Source organism: Emydura macquarii, unplaced genomic scaffold, assembly GCF_026122565.2.
Source record: "Emydura macquarii macquarii isolate MOO-44397 ecotype Brisbane River unplaced genomic scaffold, CSIRO-AGI_Emac_v2 contig_3295, whole genome shotgun sequence".
NCBI classification, from domain to species: domain Eukaryota; kingdom Metazoa; phylum Chordata; order Testudines; family Chelidae; genus Emydura; species Emydura macquarii.
Genome location: NW_027133432.1, coordinates 1,090,481 through 1,108,448, shown reverse-complemented (window position 1 = coordinate 1,108,448; position 17,968 = coordinate 1,090,481). Strand labels below are relative to the sequence as shown.

Genomic DNA, 17,968 nt, shown 5'->3' with positions numbered 1-17,968 from the left:
TGGATATTTTATCATCTATACAAGGATTGGTACACAAAATTAGTAAGCCAATCATAAAACATTTAGTACAATGTAGAATGTAATGCGCATGTGTTAGTCTGTTTTAAAATATGTATAAAATCTGATTTATAATTATGTACTTTGGAGTTGTGGTGCATCTTAACCCACCCACCCCCTACACCTAAAGCTAATCACCTTAAGTGTATTGACATTTCATAAAACTAAAAACACCTCAGTGACTAATCCGGATTCAACCCAACTTTTTGGATTCCAAAGAACAGAACAAAGTCTTCTCCCAGAACTGACTGAGGTGTTCTGAATAAGCCAAGTGGAAAAAGTCTTGGAGGGAATCCAAACATCTGTACCATAATTCATAGTTTGACAAATATATCAGACAGCCATAAACCGAATAGCGAGAGGCTCATATAAAGATGGCATCAGAAGTAACAGGATTAGTAGTACTGCCCTGATTGGGAAACCCAACATGATCCTCTACTTTCTTGTGTCACCCTAGATCCCACAATGCCCTCATCTCCATTGTCCCTCCCAAAACAAACACACCAGTTCATTATTGGGTTTGGCTGGTAAGTGTCACACTTGGAACTCTCTCCTCTTGGCTGCTGGAATGGAGGACAGTGCCACTTTTCCCTCTTTATTTCAGTTATACACATTGTCTTTTTATAATCTGTTTCTCCTTCTCCCACTTTGCCCTTTCTCCACTCTATGGCTTTTTTTAGTTTCCCTCCCTCCTCCTTACAGGATTATGCTGTTGCTCACAGGAAAAAAAACCCAGCAACATGACACTCACCTGATTCTTGTAACGTTTGCTCTGCTGATCCTCTTGAGGAAGCAATAAAACATTTAAGAATTGCATCAGTTTCACTCTACTTCTGCTGGAGCTCTCCTAGACAAGGAAACTCTCCCCCAGACAAGTAGGAAAGGATACTGGTCAACATTAAAAAGTCAGTCACCACATAGTAGTCAATGAAATCCGTTATTTCCTAATCTACACATAGGGATTATTTTGTCTCCTCACATCTTGCTTTTGATGCTCATTAAAACAAAAGCATATCACTTGAATTGTCAAATCCTCATATTTTAAAAAATACAAAGTTGAAAATTCAGGACAAATATAGAAACAGTAACAGGAAAAATATCCCTGTACTTGTTCATTTAAAATGCATACATTAAATGGGTATGCAGTTTATTTTACACTGCAATAATAACATTGTAGGAGAAATTAGTACTTATTTTTTTAACTTTCCAATTACTTTATACACTACCTGCCAGCTTCCACAAAACATTGAAAATGGGAGTCTAGTTAGAAATTGAAATGGAGCAGTTTAATCACAGAATATGAGCACACATCACTGGACTAAAAATCTCTCCTCTTAGGTTTATTTATAAAGTGTTAAAGCACTCCACACCAGTACCAACATTTCTGGGCCCGTCAGAAATATACCCACAGGGCTTTGATATCACTTTTGATGAGAGGTGAAAATGGGGTGGGGAATAAAATATTGGAAGGATCTAATTGTAAGTGTTTAATATGCCACTTGGTACCCTCATTTGCTGTCATCATTATCTACCTTCCTCTCTCACTTGACCTTTACTTGTCGACCCTACCAAGTTTCTCCCTTTCCTGTTGTCCTCTAACCTATCTGATTTTCCCCTCCAGTATACCCCAGCCACACCCACAAGTCTGCTTTTATCACCGATCTGTTATTTCTGGGGTCTAAGCCTTTCTCTAGCAAAAAACAGTAGCGCTGTTCAAGAGAGTTTGAAAGAGTTGCATTGAAGTCTAATGGGACAGTTAGACAATATATAGGGAGGAAGGATTGTCTAGACGTTAAAGAACAAGCCTGTGATTAAAGATAGTTCTTGTTTAATTCCTGTGTCTGCCACAAAATCCCTGTGTGGCAATCTTTTGGTGTCTCAGTCCTCAACTATTAAAATGAAGCTAATGTTACAGAACTGCCAATCCCAAGCATTCAAAAGCCATGACCCAACCCCCAAAATATCATGAGATTGGCTTAATTATCATGAAATTAAAATAAAATCATTTTGGTTTTCTACCTGCCTTCTGGATTTTTTTTCACCTTTAACTGAAACTGTCTCTCCTAAATGTGTGTGATCATCTCCAAATTCAACCTCAAACATGTACATAAAAATGCAGGCTTCCCAATTTGCTTCTCAGAGTTGATTCCACTTATGCTCTAATTCGGGGATGCAGCAAGGTGTCATTTGGTCCCTCTCTGGCCCTCTCCCTAACTAAATAGGATGTTGCCCTACCCACATTCTGCCTCCCTGTTCTCTTACAGTCTCCTGTCCCTCTACTACAACCTAACACTTACCTTCACTTGACTCATTTTTATCTTGTTTCCTCACAGTCCCCTACTCATCACATTCAACACTCTGACACCCACATTCATCTGTACTCCATATTTCCCTGCACTGCTCCCCAAAGTCTGCCTCCTGCACCCCACAATAATCTGCACTTCCTCATAATTTCTGGTGCCATTTCCTAACATATTCCTTCCTCTTCCCTGCTGCCACCACATGCCCATTCCCTGCACCTCCATACTAGCCTGTCCCTTGCCTTGCCCTCACTTGGTGATTTAAGGAGCACCAATCTTTTATCAGGACCACCTGGAAGGTAGCAACCATCTTTACTAAGAGAACCCCTACTCTGATCTCCAAAGGCTAAAGGAATATAGTGGTTACCTTGCTGTGGGCAGCCAGTGGCTTCAGTCTCTTTTATAACAATAAGAGATGGAAGCCATTCTGGATAAGGGTAAAATTTCACAAGATTGAATCAAAGATTTATGAGAACCAGGCTCAGGATTAGTAAACCCGTGAAAGACTCATAAAAGCTGACAACACTGGAAGAGAGAGTGGCTTAAATTTAGTAATGTCTCAGCTTTGCTGTTGCCCAGTTCTGTAGTCATTAACCATCAAGATACTTCTCATGGAAAGGCTACCTCCTGGTACTCTGAAAACTGATACAGCATCTCTAATGGGTCACTGTGAGAAACAAAAGGATCTCCAAAAGAAGATACACAAAAAGGACAGTGATCTCAATAACCTTAGGGTGGGAGGGACTGTGGGGTGGAAAAGAAAAACAAAAGGCCAATATTTTCAAATTCAGGGAGCATCTAAATCTATATTCAGGCACCTAGCTAATGGCCTGAATTTCAGATGCACTGAATACCTTCAGCTTCAAATGAGGTCAAATTTATAAATGAAAGTCAAATGTATTTATTCCTACATTTTAAATAATTTGTATTCCATCACAGCTAGCTCAAAACTATATGGTGTGGTGAGGCACTTAGAAAGACTACTTGAGGATACTGGGCGTATGTCCATGAACAGTTATGATGCCAATCAGGAACCACTGTTCTGTCTCTTTCACCATGCCATTGATGCACAACTCACTCCCATGGATTTCATAAAGTACTTCCCCAATTCATTGAACCGTAAGCGGGCAAAGTTAAAATTAAAGCAATTAAACACTGAGTCCAATGACAAGACTGCACAGAGACCCTAATTTGTACCTTAGCCATAATTCAGCAGTATGTGTACTCTGTTTTTTGAGTCTGATTGATTTTCACATAATTAGTTCCAATTAGTAACATAGTTTATGAGAAGTGGCAACAGTGGAAGACTCACTGCAAATGCTTTTCTATTAGCTTATATTTTTACAGAAATCTCAGTTTTTAACCAGAAATAAAACACTAACACGTGTACAGAACGTCTTTTTTCAGCCAACTCCATCTTTCTGGGATTTCATTTTGTAGGAAATAATTTGCAGTGATGACAGTGATTGGAAAGGGGTTTAAAAAAAAAAAAGGAAAAATAATTGCTTCTGTTCCTGAAATGTGAAAAACCAGGCTACAGGCTAAATATAAATATGCCTGCATCTAATAACTGATAAGCTGAACAACTGTAAGGTATAAAATTGAGATCTGTAATAGGTTTTACAAACCCCATACTGAGCATAGGCAGAAAGGAAAGGAGAGTCTTCCCTGCACACAGGCAATCAGGCTGATCACACCCCCACACAGCTGCCAGATCTGCCAATCCTGGAGACATGCACACACAGCTGTGGCCAATAAAGAAAACAAGCCCAGCTATGAAGGAGCAGGAACAGAAAGGTCTGGGATAGTAGAGGGCTAACAGTCTCATGCCAAAGTGCCTGTGAGACACTGACAGAAGCCCTGGAGTTTAAGGGTTGATAAATCCAATTTAAGAGTTTATGGACTGATTTAATTGCAGGTAAATTGAAGGGGACCGGTTAGGAAAAAGGCAAGTGTCATAGAGAAACTGCACCAAGAGCAGTTGACAAGATCTTTAAAGCAAAGCACACGTTTCATGGGAAAACAGAGCTTGCAGGTAACCTTTCTCAACCGAGAAAAAGACAGATGTATGTCTATCGTTACCAAGTGTGCTAATTTTCAACTTTGACTAAATAGGAAGCATAACTGTCTTACAAAATACCCTTTGAACATTCCTTTAAGGTGATAGTGTTAATACACTTCAAGTTTTAAAAATTTTGTACAGGTAATTTATATTACTCATGAAAGATCCTAGTTTGGCAGCTCCTGTGAGGAGCAAAGCTATAAGGTACTCAGCACTACACAAGAAGCACGCAACATCTCAAACAATAGAGCTTCTGGAGACTGGTCTGCTTGATTTAACCACCTTTACTCACAATTTGTCTCTCCTCTAATCTGGAGGGGACAGATGTAAGGGGCTACTTTAGTTTCCTTGTTCATTTAGTCCTTGGCCTCTGACAAGGAATTCAACAAGGGTACCAAATGTTAAAGTGCTATATGTTTAATTGGTTTGGTTTATTCATAAAATGGTAAATTACATGTTACAATAAATGAATAAAAAATGAAATTTGCAATATTTAGCACTTTTAATTGAATTATTAGGTTAAAACACCAACTGCTCCAATAAATTTACTTATCCAGACCCTTCAAGCAAAACCCTATATGAGAAGAAAATTTGCATCATGACCTAAAGATCACTAAGCTTTGGCTCTGGAGGGCCAGTTCTGTTGGGCAAGTTCCAGATCCAGGGACCCTTCACTGAGATGGCTTTTCAGAAGTCCTGTCATCTATAATTTGGAGATTATATGGAGACACCATATGTGTCTCTGCTGATCTCAATTCTTGTGGCAGTATATGAGAAGGAAGACAGTGTATCAGACAGCCAGGATGCAGGCCTGGGACTTTGCAGACCAAAACTGATGTCCTGAATTGCACCCAAAAATGAATAGAATACACTATGCCTTTTCTTTGTCAGCTGCATAGACTGTTTTCTGTGGCCACATGCTGCTCCAGCTGAAGCTTCTGAGTTGTCTTTAAGCATAACCCCATATGGGGTTGCTGCAGTAATCTATTTGAAGGTGACAGAAGTCATGATTACTTGGACAAGACTTTGATCTGAGAGAAATGTTGCCAACACTAGCTACATGCAGAAAGAAAAAGGTGTTCTTGACCAAAGTTACTTGAAATTCCAGATGCAGTTAATCCAAAAAGCCCCCCAAATTGCAAACCCCTTGAATAAAAGTTGGACAAAATCCCACAATAATAAGGAATAACATTCTCTGCTATCCCCCTTAACATCCTTCCTCCCCTCATTTAGCATTATTATCTCTACTTTACCTGGATTAAGCCTGACTCTTTTACACTCTTCCAACTCCCAATCAACATTAAATCCTGGGAAATCAAAGACTCAGCACCTGGGTTTGATGAAACAGACAGCTGTGTGTTATCTACATGTGATTGACACTCTGCCCAAAACCTCTCTCTCTCACTAAGTGGTCTCATATACACACTGAATAGGAAGAGTGTGGTTTTATGATGTGATTGTGTCCAGCAGGTACTGGACTGAAATTACTGCTATATTTCATATAGCTCATTGAAAACTCTTCACATAGTAACAAGTTTGGAGCATTAAATGATGACTTCAGGAAACAATCAGGATGTAGAGGTGAGCGGATCCGTAATTCATTACTGTTTCTCTCAGTCACCAGTCTATTTACATTTGTGTTGATTCTTAAAGTTTTCTGATAATTTAAAAAATAAATACATGAGGCTTTGCTCTTAACTTGTGTGCATGCAAAATAAGTTAAATCTCTTTATATCAAAAGATGTTTGTTTGTTGGAAATTTAAAACTGCAATCAATATTGAATCATAAAAACACAAGGTATAAGAACCATAATATGTTACCAAAGCCCTACATTCTTAAAATAGATTTTACATTAAAAAAAATCAATATGTAATTTTGTCTTGAAACACAGGAAAAAATACAGTTCTTTTAGTCCCAAAGTGATTTTCATATTTTTACATATCCAATAAAAGAATCACTTCATGAATCTGTGAAATCTCCCCCTTCGGAGTGGAACGCAGTACTTATCTAACAGCACACTGAAACACTAGCATATAGATTCATGGAGGAAGTAAAAAAGAGCATATGCAATTAAAACTTCAGGAAAAGATAAGTATACAGAACACATTGCATTAAACTGAATTTAACCAGAGCATAGCTCTGCTTTTGCAAAATGCTATGAGATATTTAATAACTACAAATGAGTAGGCCTCGGTTTCATTTCTGTTAAAGCAGTCCACCCCCCTTTACACAAAGTTGGGGCTTTGGTTCAGTAATAACTCAAGGGAAACTTGCTTCTTATTGCAACATCCAGAATTTACTGTGGAAACCTCCCTTTTAAACAGTGATTAGACTCAAACACACTTAAGCCCAGACCTTGTAAACAGATGTGCTCACAGGGACACATGTGCCTGGGCAGAGATCCACTAAAGTCGGCTAGCGTAGTTAAAGGCCCACACTAATACATCTGGTTGCAGGCTCAACACATTAACTTATAAGATCTGGCAAAATTAGAGTCTGAAGTGACATAGCTGTGGGCTACATTGTCCAGGCATACTGGAAGAAGAACAGGAAACAGTGGATGTGGTTTAATTAGGCCACAACTTTATTATTAACTGTCTGGGAGTACCTGGCAGATAAGTGTACAGTACAGGCAACTCCATGATCATTTCGATATCTATCCAGGGGCCTTCTGTCAGCCGACCCCCCATTTCCATCCTGGTCCCCAGCCAACCTGCTGCTGGAACCTTACCATCCCCGCCTCAAATGAGGGTTAAGGTGGACTATGAAAGATGGGGGTTGGTTCCCTGCTGTGCCAGTCATAGGAGCCCCAAACCCCTCTCCCCCATTTCTGCTCCTTTAACAAACCATTTATCTGATCACTGTCTCTCTTCCCTATGGAGCACCCACACTCGACAGCCACCCCACACTTACATAATGAGTTGCCACTTCATAGCCTAACTCCCATTCCATGCTTGACCCACCTGAACCTTGCCCAACCCCCCGAACCTACTGTGGGGAAGATGAAGAAACTCCCACTCTGCCTTGGCCAAGCTGGTGGTGAAGGAAAAATTCCATCCCAGGCCCCTGAGAAAGGAGAGGCTAGCACAGTGCCCCCATGGATCCAGACCAAACCTGATATTTCACTGCTTTCAAAGGTGGCAGGGTGGGTGCTGCTCCACTTGGTCCACGTGAAAGAGGGCTTCTCCTGCCCAGTTTGTACCTGTATGCTCACCCCTCTCCTTTGGTCACCTGTGGAGGGATGAGTCAGCATCTGCAGCAATGTCTGTGCCTCTCTGCCGTTAAAGAGGTATACTCCTTCCCCAGCAAGCCAGACAATGCCCTTTTCCCCCCCAACCCTCGCCACTTAAGGTGCATTGCAATCATTGTCAATGATCTCCAGCTGCTGATCAACTTTGAACAGTGCACTGTACATATTTTAAGTTATACTAGAGCAATAGAACATTATAATTAAAGCCTATAAAATGACTTGTACATATTTTCATGTGGAACGTTCATACAAAAATCCTTTCCAATTCCAAAATGCATACATATTATACTTTAGGAGTGAGATTTTGTACCAGTGGTTCCCAACATTGTTGGCTCAAGGGCCACAGATATCATTTTTACAACCCTGAAGGGCCACCAGTTTCTGCCAGCAGCCCTCCCTCCCCCACTACAGCCAGATGGAAAGCTACAGGATGCATGTGGTTTCCCTGCTGCAGCCAGGGGGACAGGAGATTGGTGCTCCCTTCCCTCTGGCTCCAGCAGGGACCCAAGCAGCTTTGCCTTCCCTGCTACAGCCAGGGGGAGGGGAGCGCTGATTTCCCATCCCCTTGGCTGCAGCAAGAAGCCGGCACTGGTCTTGTAGCCCTGTGGCAACTCGCTCCGCATGGGTCTTCAGGCAGTGGCTTCCTTCTGCAGCCAGCAGGAGGGAAATGGTGGGCCACTTTTGGATATGCTAAAATGGCCTTAAGCCACCTTCAAGCCTTCTTGATCCTGAGCAGCTCTAGGGGCTGCAGAGGACTGCAGTATAATCTAGACAGCCCTGGGATGTGTCTGCCTAAATTTCTGCAATCTCTCAGGTTTGCCCTAGGGGCCACAATGCCACCCAGAATCTCCACAGCACAGCATGCTGCAGCCCTACTACTGACATGCCCCTCCCAGTCCTGGCATACCTTCTACTCCTGGGAGTGTGAAGGGATTTTCGAAGCACAGCCGTACTCCTGTCTACTGTAGAGCCTGTGCTAGTGGGAATCCTCACTCAGTTGGACAAGCGACTTTTAAAGGTCTGCTTATGCCATTTAGACCCTTTATCCAGCATAGCGGAACTAGAGCAGGAGTGAGGATTTCCCCCTAATTATTTTAGCCAATTAATTGCCTGTACTAATATGATAAGCAGCGAGTTTGTCCTTTGTACACTTACATATTATCAAACATTTAAACCTATCCTACCAATCACAGAAACAGGCACACCAACATTTAAGTATCACTTTGGTACCTAGGAAGTTACTTCATGTAATGAAAAAAGCTACATCTTGTTAAAGTGGCAACTGCAAGGAAAAGCAAGGTGGGGAAGTGCTAAACAACAAATTACTTCCACTACTTGTCTGAAATTATAATAGAGTGCTCATTTAATGATTTGGTATTTCTAATCGGTAGCTGATGATACTCTGTATTGCCCAAACAGTGCATAAGAATCATGACCATTAAACTAAATGAAACAAACAGAAAATAAACCTTTTACTTCCCCCATAAAAATAAAATTGCTACTGAAGAGAAGGGTAGAGAAAAAGAGAGAGAGAGAGAGCGCCTCTCTTATGTTTACTTTCAGAATTTGTAATGCATTCAGATAATACAGTGATGAGTGTGGTTACAAAAGGCTAGACAGATAGAAGGACTGACTGAGCAATTTATGACACTAGAAAGAGACAGGCCAGGCAGTTTTTATAAATACTGAAAATGAGAAAATCATTCAGGGCCAAAGTCAACAGAGTTACACTGGGATGGCCCAGAGTTTTTATAAATTCTGTTCTCTCTAAACTGCCTTATGCACCATCTGTACACCCATCAACTAGCTGCCTTTCTGTTGTAAATCTATACATATATAATAGCAAATGAATGTTTTTCCAACAGTAAAATGTAACTTAGGTTTTCCATCCAGTGTCAACATTTCTATAAGTGAATAACAGCACCAAAAAAATACTCAGCTCCATTAACTCAAGTATTGATTACTGGAATGCTAAAATTCAAGCTTTCTGGCCATATTATGCCCCCACCTACATCTGTGTAACCTCACTTCATCAGAACAAAATTTGGCCTCCTTGTGTCAAACCTCAATGATTCTAAAGACAATGTTGCAAATATGCAAATTGTAAATATCTTCATATGAAAATGTGAACTAAAAACCTAGAAAACAGAATAATGAATATAAATGGGAAACTACTCTGACTACTCTCCTTAGCATAGGTAAGTGTGCAACACACAGAAAGCTCATTAGAAAAAAAAAGCTATCAGTATTTACCTCTACATTTGCAGGGCTGGATTTTGTTTCCTTTTGTGAGCAATGCCATGACAAACTGCACATAATGAAGTTTATAAAAATAACTCTAGATTTAAGGCAGTTAAAATGCCTGATTGACTTGTAATACAAAAATACTTATTGTACCCAGAAATTGGTGTTCATCACCCAAGCACTAAATACAGAGAAAAAGCATTCTTAAATTCTGAAGAATCACTGCCCTAATCGCTCCAATCTGCCTTCAGAACCACCCAAGAGACCTCCAAAATATGAAATTTGGGTATTAGAGGGACTGAACAGCCTTAATACTAGCCTATTGATGTGCTCAGTTCACCCATGCACCAAGAAGTGCCTGTCCCAAAGAAGGATAGGTCCAGCCCCACTAGAGACACTTAGCTTGCATTCCCAAGTGGAAAAATAAGCAAAGTCACAAGACAAGCAGGCCATGTAGCTAAAATCAGCCCTTCAGTGGCTTCTGATTTCATCACCTCAGAAGTGCCAAGGGGAATGACAGAGAAAGGGGGTAGATTGCTTGGAGAGAATGCCATGAAGGCTGTGGGGACCTTGAACCAAGTGGGGAGAGAAGAGAGGCTCTGAAGCAGGGCTGGAAGTTGGCTACTGGTGGTCTTTGAAAGCTGGCCTTAAATATTGCACAGCCCTAGGAGGGAAGGCTGTGGAGTCCCTTAACCAGGAAGAAGCAGTGAACAATGCAGGGAAGGAGGATTGTGGAATCCCTTAGCCAGGGGAAGGGTTTGGACCTGAGGGACCAAAGGAAACTGTATAAATTGGATGCCAGGCAGAGGGAATATTAACTGGTTTGCAGCCCAAATTACTTACTTTAAAGAAGCAAGAAGGAATCGAGGGCAGTGTTCCTACAGCATTGCACAGTGACATGAGAGGATGTGCTCCAGCGATGGCACCCTACCACAGTGCCTGTCATCAGATCCAGGGTTCGTTTCTGTTTCAGAAAATGAGTGCCCCCAGCGTAGGTAGATTTAACCATTTATGCATTTATTATGGTGGCATCTGAAACAGTCACATCTGGGCTCACTACAGTAGTGACAGTTATGCACTCCCCTCAATCTGCAGCAGAGCTAACACTGATTACACTGAATTATTCACAAAGAGAGTATATGATCCTATGATTGCAAACGACAAGATACAGCTGATGTGATGGGGAATAATTCAGGAATGTGTGCTAATATGGATATTCAGCATCCAATAGAGAACTATCTGGAAACAGTTGTTCCTCCACATACTTGCCCCTTCATGTTTTACAAAGCCATTCATACACTTACCACTTTTATGTCATTACAGAAAATCACAGTGAGCTTTGCTCATCTCTGTGCTAGAAAACATATTGGGATCATGACTTTCTTGTTCAAAACTCTGTGGACAACATCAGCTAATATGCAATCACATTTTGAAGGTGATATTTAAATTGCATATGCAAAGAATTAAAACATACCCCCACATTTTAGCCAATCCATTCTCTATAATAGGTTATGACCAGTGAAAAAATGACTAAGAATCCCATTCAATGCCTACACTCCAAAACTAGGCATACCCTAGGGAAAAATATTCCCCAAATACACACTGGATACCGTAAGGATTAAACACTGGCCAAAACTGGTAGAAGCACAGATTTGAAAAGCCATCCATGCATCCCAAGATCTTGCATTTGGCTCTCCTTGAAGAATCTGGTGTAAATTCCATAGTCCTGATCATGTGCAAACCGCCGCCAATAAACTGAAGTTTTGCACAGGGATCTTTAAAAAGAGCAGAATCGAGCCTTTTTGATCTTTGTTGGATGGGATCTTATGAAATGTTTTCCCCAGTACAGCAATTGCAGACTAAAGGCACACTGCAGATACAAGTATTTTAGAGTCATTTTTCCAAAAAAATTATGGGCTGGATTTTCCAAAGCATTCACTGTTGGCCAATTCTCCTCTCATTAAACTCAGTGGTGAAATGCCAGCTGAGTGCTTTTGAAATTTCCACCCTATTTTCCCAGTCCCGCAAATTATGCTATATATTTTACAGTATAATAGACCAATGCACCCACTTAGGCCCTGAAGAACGTGGACCCTAATTTTGCTGCTGTTTACACCAGTGAAAATCCAGAACAGGTCTTTCTCTTCTCTGAAGTTACTCTGGATCTGACAAAGAGCAGAATCTGCCCCTTACAATAAAATGTATAGATGTAAGCCAGTGAATAGATAGATACAGCAGATGGTACAGAAGGGATGGGGTGTGGATGAATGAGGTCTAGAGCAATATAATCATATGGTTACTCAGTTCAGATATTTGCACATATAAGTGGTTCAAGGTGAAAACAAATATTGGGCCAAATTCTTTCATGGTGCAGATAAGCAAATTGCGTTGAAGTCAATAGATCTGTGCCCATTTCCACAAGCAGACAATTTGGTCTACTGTTTTCACAATGTAAGTTGCAGCACTATTCACAATTTTTTAACAATCTCTCTTTTACTTAAGTATCAAATGAAATGCTAAAAAGTTCTCAGTAATATGTTAACTAACTAATCACCTGATGAAGGCTGCAATACTATATATTTGACAGTTTTATTCCACTGTCAAAGGAAGCAAAAAAGAGGGTTTAGGTACATCTTAAAAAAATAAGAGGGCATGATAAGATTTGGAATGAAAATCTTTAATTTTTTTAAAACCTTTGGGATGCTGGCATTTTCAAGATTGGCAACCAATGAAGTATTAGGAAGAAAGCATATTAAAAAGGAGGCCTCTTCTGCATAATTTTTTACCAAAATCTGAATTTTTAACACCCATGTGCCCTGGGGAGTTCCTATACAAAACCACATTTCCCCTCCCTCCTGACAGCCATGAGTAACACCCATTAATTTATAGATTCATAGACTTTAAGGCCAGAATGATTATCACAGTAATCCTGTCAGACTTCCTGCATTATACAGGCCACAACTACAGTGGGAGTTACTCTGTGTAAAAGTAAAAGTATATGTAAAGAGGGGGTACAGAGAAATCGCTTTCAAAAGTCCAGATCTCCATTACAGATTGGAGACAGCAGTGAAGCCTGGATCCAGTTTTGCATTCCACACCTTACAAAAATCCAATTAATCTTGGAGTCCCATTTCTCCTAAAGCTTGCGTGTGTACAACATACAATAAAACTATATTTTAAAATATTATTTAGGTTGCAAAATCAAGCATTCAAAAATTAGGAAATGCCTGATTTATGTTTGCCTGGCAACCTTAATTCTGCCCCCTTGCGCGTCCATCTTCTGTATTGAGATATTGGGCAGTAAACTTGTCACTGGTCCAGGAATGAAAGTTGTCTATTTGGCATCCCAGATCAGCATTACTTTGAGAGGGAGTTCCACATTGGGATGTGGGGGCTGAGGAAGGAAACATTTCCTTATCAGATTTCTTTTTTAAAAACAAACTGACAGCTGTTTGAAGCTGCTCAGACATTTGGGATATTGAACAAATCCTGCTGGAGATGATTAAACAGGCAAAAGACAGGTAAAGTGGTCTAAGACTCATAACGTATAATATGGCTGTGGAATTTATTTCATTGATGGCACCATCATATATGTATAACACATACCCCTCTCTGAAGAATTAGGGCAGAATAACATTCTGAACAAGAATTTACTATCCATAAGGTTTATTCTGTGCAAAAGCGTGAATAATTCTTGTCCCAGGGGAAAAAAAAAGTGTAGTGCTGGCCATAAAGAAAAAAGGACAATGATTCTAGAAGATATAATGGTTCTGTACAACATATGCAATCATAACTAGATGAAAACCACTTACTCAAACCTAATTCCCATAAACCAATGATATAACTATATAGCAAAGTTTATAAACTTTCTCCGTCATTCCATTACTATGGATTGACTTTCCAGCTCTTGATTTCAAATCAGAGTCCATCTAAAGATCACGTTTTCTCAGCCTGATGCAGAATCTTTCCTATTATTCAGATGCCTTTGAAAAGAACCGTGATGTGGACCAAATTACAAGAAATTCTTTGTGGCATCACAGACCCTTTGAATACATGTTTAAAGCAATGTAGAATGATCTAATTGTCAAGCAGACTCCACAAAGGGCAATTTTTGACCTGTGCTAAAAATTAACTTTGAATGGTGCCCCAAGTCTTTTAGCAAAAGCTTTGAAGATTCCCAACACCCTTGTGGAAAACATTTTAAACATTGTTCCAGGGTTCACAGATGCTAGTACGAAAGAAGTGTAGAAGACGACGACAAAATCCCTTATCCCACATTAACAATTATATTACTGAAAAATTAGCATCACTCTTGACAAAAGTTTGCTCCTACAGTGGACATGAGATTTATAATGCTATTGTATAACAGCATTATACTGCCAGAAATATTTTCCACAGAATAAAGGATCAACATTTATATGGAAGTAGCAGTGCGTGAAGGGGTAGAGGATAGAGGATGGGGAAAGTAGCGATATAGTTTATAGCATTTGGTCAGCATTTCCTTTCAATTCTCTTATGATGGACAGAGACTGAAAGTGACCCTGAATGCTTTATCCCCACACTGGCTAGTGCAGTACAATTTCACACTTCTTCCAAACCCAATACAATCTCAACCACACCCCAAGTATTACTACCACAGCAGCAGTGAAACTGAACTATTCACCCTAAACTCAGTTTACACTGCCACACCCCCTTCCCTAGGCCTAGTCCCAGGCAAGAAGCATCAGGAGCTAGTGGGCCTCAGTGTACATTTCTGCAGTTAACACCAGCAGCAGCAGCAGCCACCGCAGAAATGCAAATCCCAGCACTGATCTGAGAGGACAGAGACAACAGCACAAGGAGACACTGCCCCCAGCTTCATCATTTGCAATACACGGCACAGAAGTTAAGAGGCTGCAGGGATTCGATATTTTCATCCATTACAGACTATGCTGTTGGCTATGGGGGAAAGCATAAAGACTAGAACCCACACCTTAAGACTGATTAATTCTCATGCTGCCAAAGGAACCCCCTCCCCACAGCATGTTACACCTTTTGCGCAAGCCACCAGCCCTATCCTCCAAACACACACAAGGAAATGGGAGCCAGTGAGGCCAGGACACACCTTACAGGATAGAGAGGGTGTGGATCACATTAACAGCTTTGCATGTATTCAGTTACCTATTCTGCCATTTCCATCTGAAAGTGAATAGGCCTAGAGGGTGGTTAGAGGAAGAGAAAATCTGATTCTCTTCCTCAGGCCACCGTCTCAATATGTTTAGTCTCATCATTCACAGGAGGCAATTTAGTAACATTACAGTTGAAGCCTGCTACTAATGGAGAAGAATAGAAAATAAGGTCACATAGGTGTTGTTTTGCAAGGAAGAAAGGGGGGAGGGATAAAAGGTTAAATAGAGGCAGGAGGGAGACTGCTTGCCAAATATGGTATCCACCAACACCCTGATCAACCTACATCTTTCCCTATGTAATCAACAGTGTAATAAATCTACCAATTCTCTCTGTCCCACCAACATGCATACACACCTCCCCCTTTGTAAGGAGCAGAGTAACACACTGTGCTATCTATCCCACATCACAATGCCCCTCTACAGCGAGATGCCTCCCGACCCCATCCTTGCCCACAGTACAGCGAGCAGCAGGCAGGAGATGGGCTCAAAGATAGCCCAGCTGGAGAAACCCTGCAGGGGGGTGGAAGAAGGAGAGGAAGAGGTAGATTGCTGCCTGATCCCCCAGTGGCAGGATTCAGTTCACACTGAGCCAGGTGGGGGCAGCAGGGATTTTTTTGTTTTTGTTTTTTGGTTTGGGGTATTTTTTGGGGGGTGGGGAGGGTTATTGCGGGTTTTTTTTTTTAAGGCTCTATACTAGGGAAACCCCACCCATCACCCCTCCCGTAACAGGCAGGGTTTGAAAGACCCCAGAGGAATCCCTTCCCCAAATGTGGCGGGTTTTCCAATAGAAAGGTCTTCCCTCTTCTTCACACAAACACGCCCCAGCGGAGGGTGGGTGCTGCCGGTGGGGTTCCCCTCTTCTTCCCCCGGGCTGCGGAGAGGAGCCTCTCCTCCCTTGCCCCGGGCGCTGGCTCTCTTCCCAGGCAGGTGTCTCCCGCAGGGAAGGGAGGCGGCTCCCACGGGTGGGAGAGCACCGCCGGGGGGAGAAGGAAGTTCGGGGCTGGGGAAGGCGGGGGAGGGGAGGGATCCTGCAGGGCACGATGCGGGGCCAGCCTCGGAGCACAACCGCTCCCAAAGTCCGCGCCGCCCGGCCGCTCCACCGCTCCCGCGCCGCCCGCGATGAATCAATGAATGAATGAATGAATGAGGGGCGGCTGCTGCTTACTTGAGCATGGCCTCTTCCTTCTCCTCCTCTTCTTTCTGCCGGTCCATCACCGCCAGGATGATGTTCCTCTCCTCCTCTGTCAGGTGGCTCAGGTCGGGCAGCTCCTGCATCGGGGGAGGCGCCGTGGGTGGGCGAGGGCCGCGGGGCCCCACCGAAGAAGACATTTTATGTCTGCCTTTCCCTTCCACCTTCCACCTCCGCCAGGCAAACCGAGCCCGCCTCTCCGCCGCCTCCCTTCACTGGCTCGTCCTCTGATCATCGGCAGCAGCCAGCAGCTCTCCGGCGGCGGCGGCGGAGGAGGAGGAGGCGGAGACCCAGCCTTTCATGGTCGCTTGCCTCCACCCCAGCCGGGCTGCTGCTGCTGCTCCCTTTGTTTGCCCAGCTCTAGGAAGGTCGGGGGCTGCCCTCCTGCCTCCGGCAGCCCATCCTCCCGGGCGGGGAGTGGCGGGGGGCTCGGGCTTCCAGCTGGCAGGACGTGTGCCCGGGCGGGCTGCACGCACAGGGCTGGAGGAGAAGGGCGGATGCTGCTGACAGGCTCCGCTGCTGCTGGCTTTGAGGGAGGGTGGGGGGGGGGGGAGCTGGACTCCGCCTAACTGACTGACACCCAAGCCACTCCACTCCTGGAGGAGGCTCCTGCTGCCTCACGCGGAGCGCCGCCAGCTGTGTGGAGTCACCCCACGGATCTGAGCCACCCACACCACTGGCCCTGGCGTCCCCCCGACTCGTCCTGGGGGGCCTGACACGTTTGCCAGGCTTGCTACTGGGATGATACTTTCCCCTGTGCTCTCTCAGCTTTCTCCACCTCCCTTCAGGGCCCTGCACGTTGCCAGTCTCCCCAGCTGCTGCCATGTCCCTTGCCTACCTTGTGCAGAGTCCTGCATGCACTTCTCTGCCTAAGCTTTCTCCCAGAAAACCAGTGCCACCGGCTTTCACCTGGCCTGCCCGCTACAGGTCAGCGCCATGTTCCAGAGCTCCCCCACCTTGGGCTGGTGTCATGCACTCTCCATCACTTCATCTGCCCTGCACATGGTCTCCCCTGACCACAGACTGGCACTGCACACATGCTGCCCAGAGTCCTTGCTTAGGCTGCAGGTCCTCCATCTGGCTCCCTTGCTTTGATCCAGCCCTGTGTTCCACACACCAGTCTTTTCTTGGCTTCTCTGCTTTGAGCAGAACTTGTACATGTTCTCCTTGGGTCCCTACCTTTCAGCCTGGTGCTGCCTGAACTGTTCTCTCCAGGTTCCCCTGTCCCAGATGTGGGTTTTATGCTCTCATTGGGCACCCCCCTCTTGGGCCAGAGCAGTGCATGCACCACAGTTCGTTTCCCTCTTCCCCCTTACTTCGGGCTAGCCCCACTCATTCTTCCTATTCTTGCCTACTTGGGCCTTCCAAAACCAACCTTGAAACAAACTCTTCATGGAAAAAAAAAATCAAATCATTTCTTGACATGAAGGGCATCCCCAACAACTATGCAAATGCTAAAGGGTCATGAAGGGCAACTGCTCCTCCTCCCTAAGATATTACTGCTGGGATCAATTCTGTCACGTCATTGTAAAAGCAGTAAGGGAGATACTGAGACTACATTGATTATGGAACCAAATCTATAAGCAATCTCTACGTCTTCAATAAGCGTGGCCCAAGAATTGCTTCTCACTCTGTGCAATGCTGCTTAAACTATTCTTGATGAGAACAGTCTGTCTGACAGACTCCAAAATTAGATT

At 43.1% G+C, this 17,968-nt stretch overlaps 1 protein-coding gene across 1 annotated transcript in view; it reads right to left on the bottom strand.

Annotated features, from left to right (window-relative positions):
- The window catches only part of LOC137143064 (regulating synaptic membrane exocytosis protein 1-like), a 132,214-nt gene extending 115,531 nt beyond the window's left edge, over positions 1-16,683 (bottom strand). The window contains exon 1 of the mRNA XM_067532654.1: positions 16,248-16,683. Coding sequence (XP_067388755.1) covers positions 16,248-16,411 — 164 coding nt within the window. The 5' untranslated portion in view covers positions 16,412-16,683. The remainder of the gene's footprint in view (positions 1-16,247) is intronic.
- Positions 16,684-17,968: the final 1,285 nt, after the last annotated feature.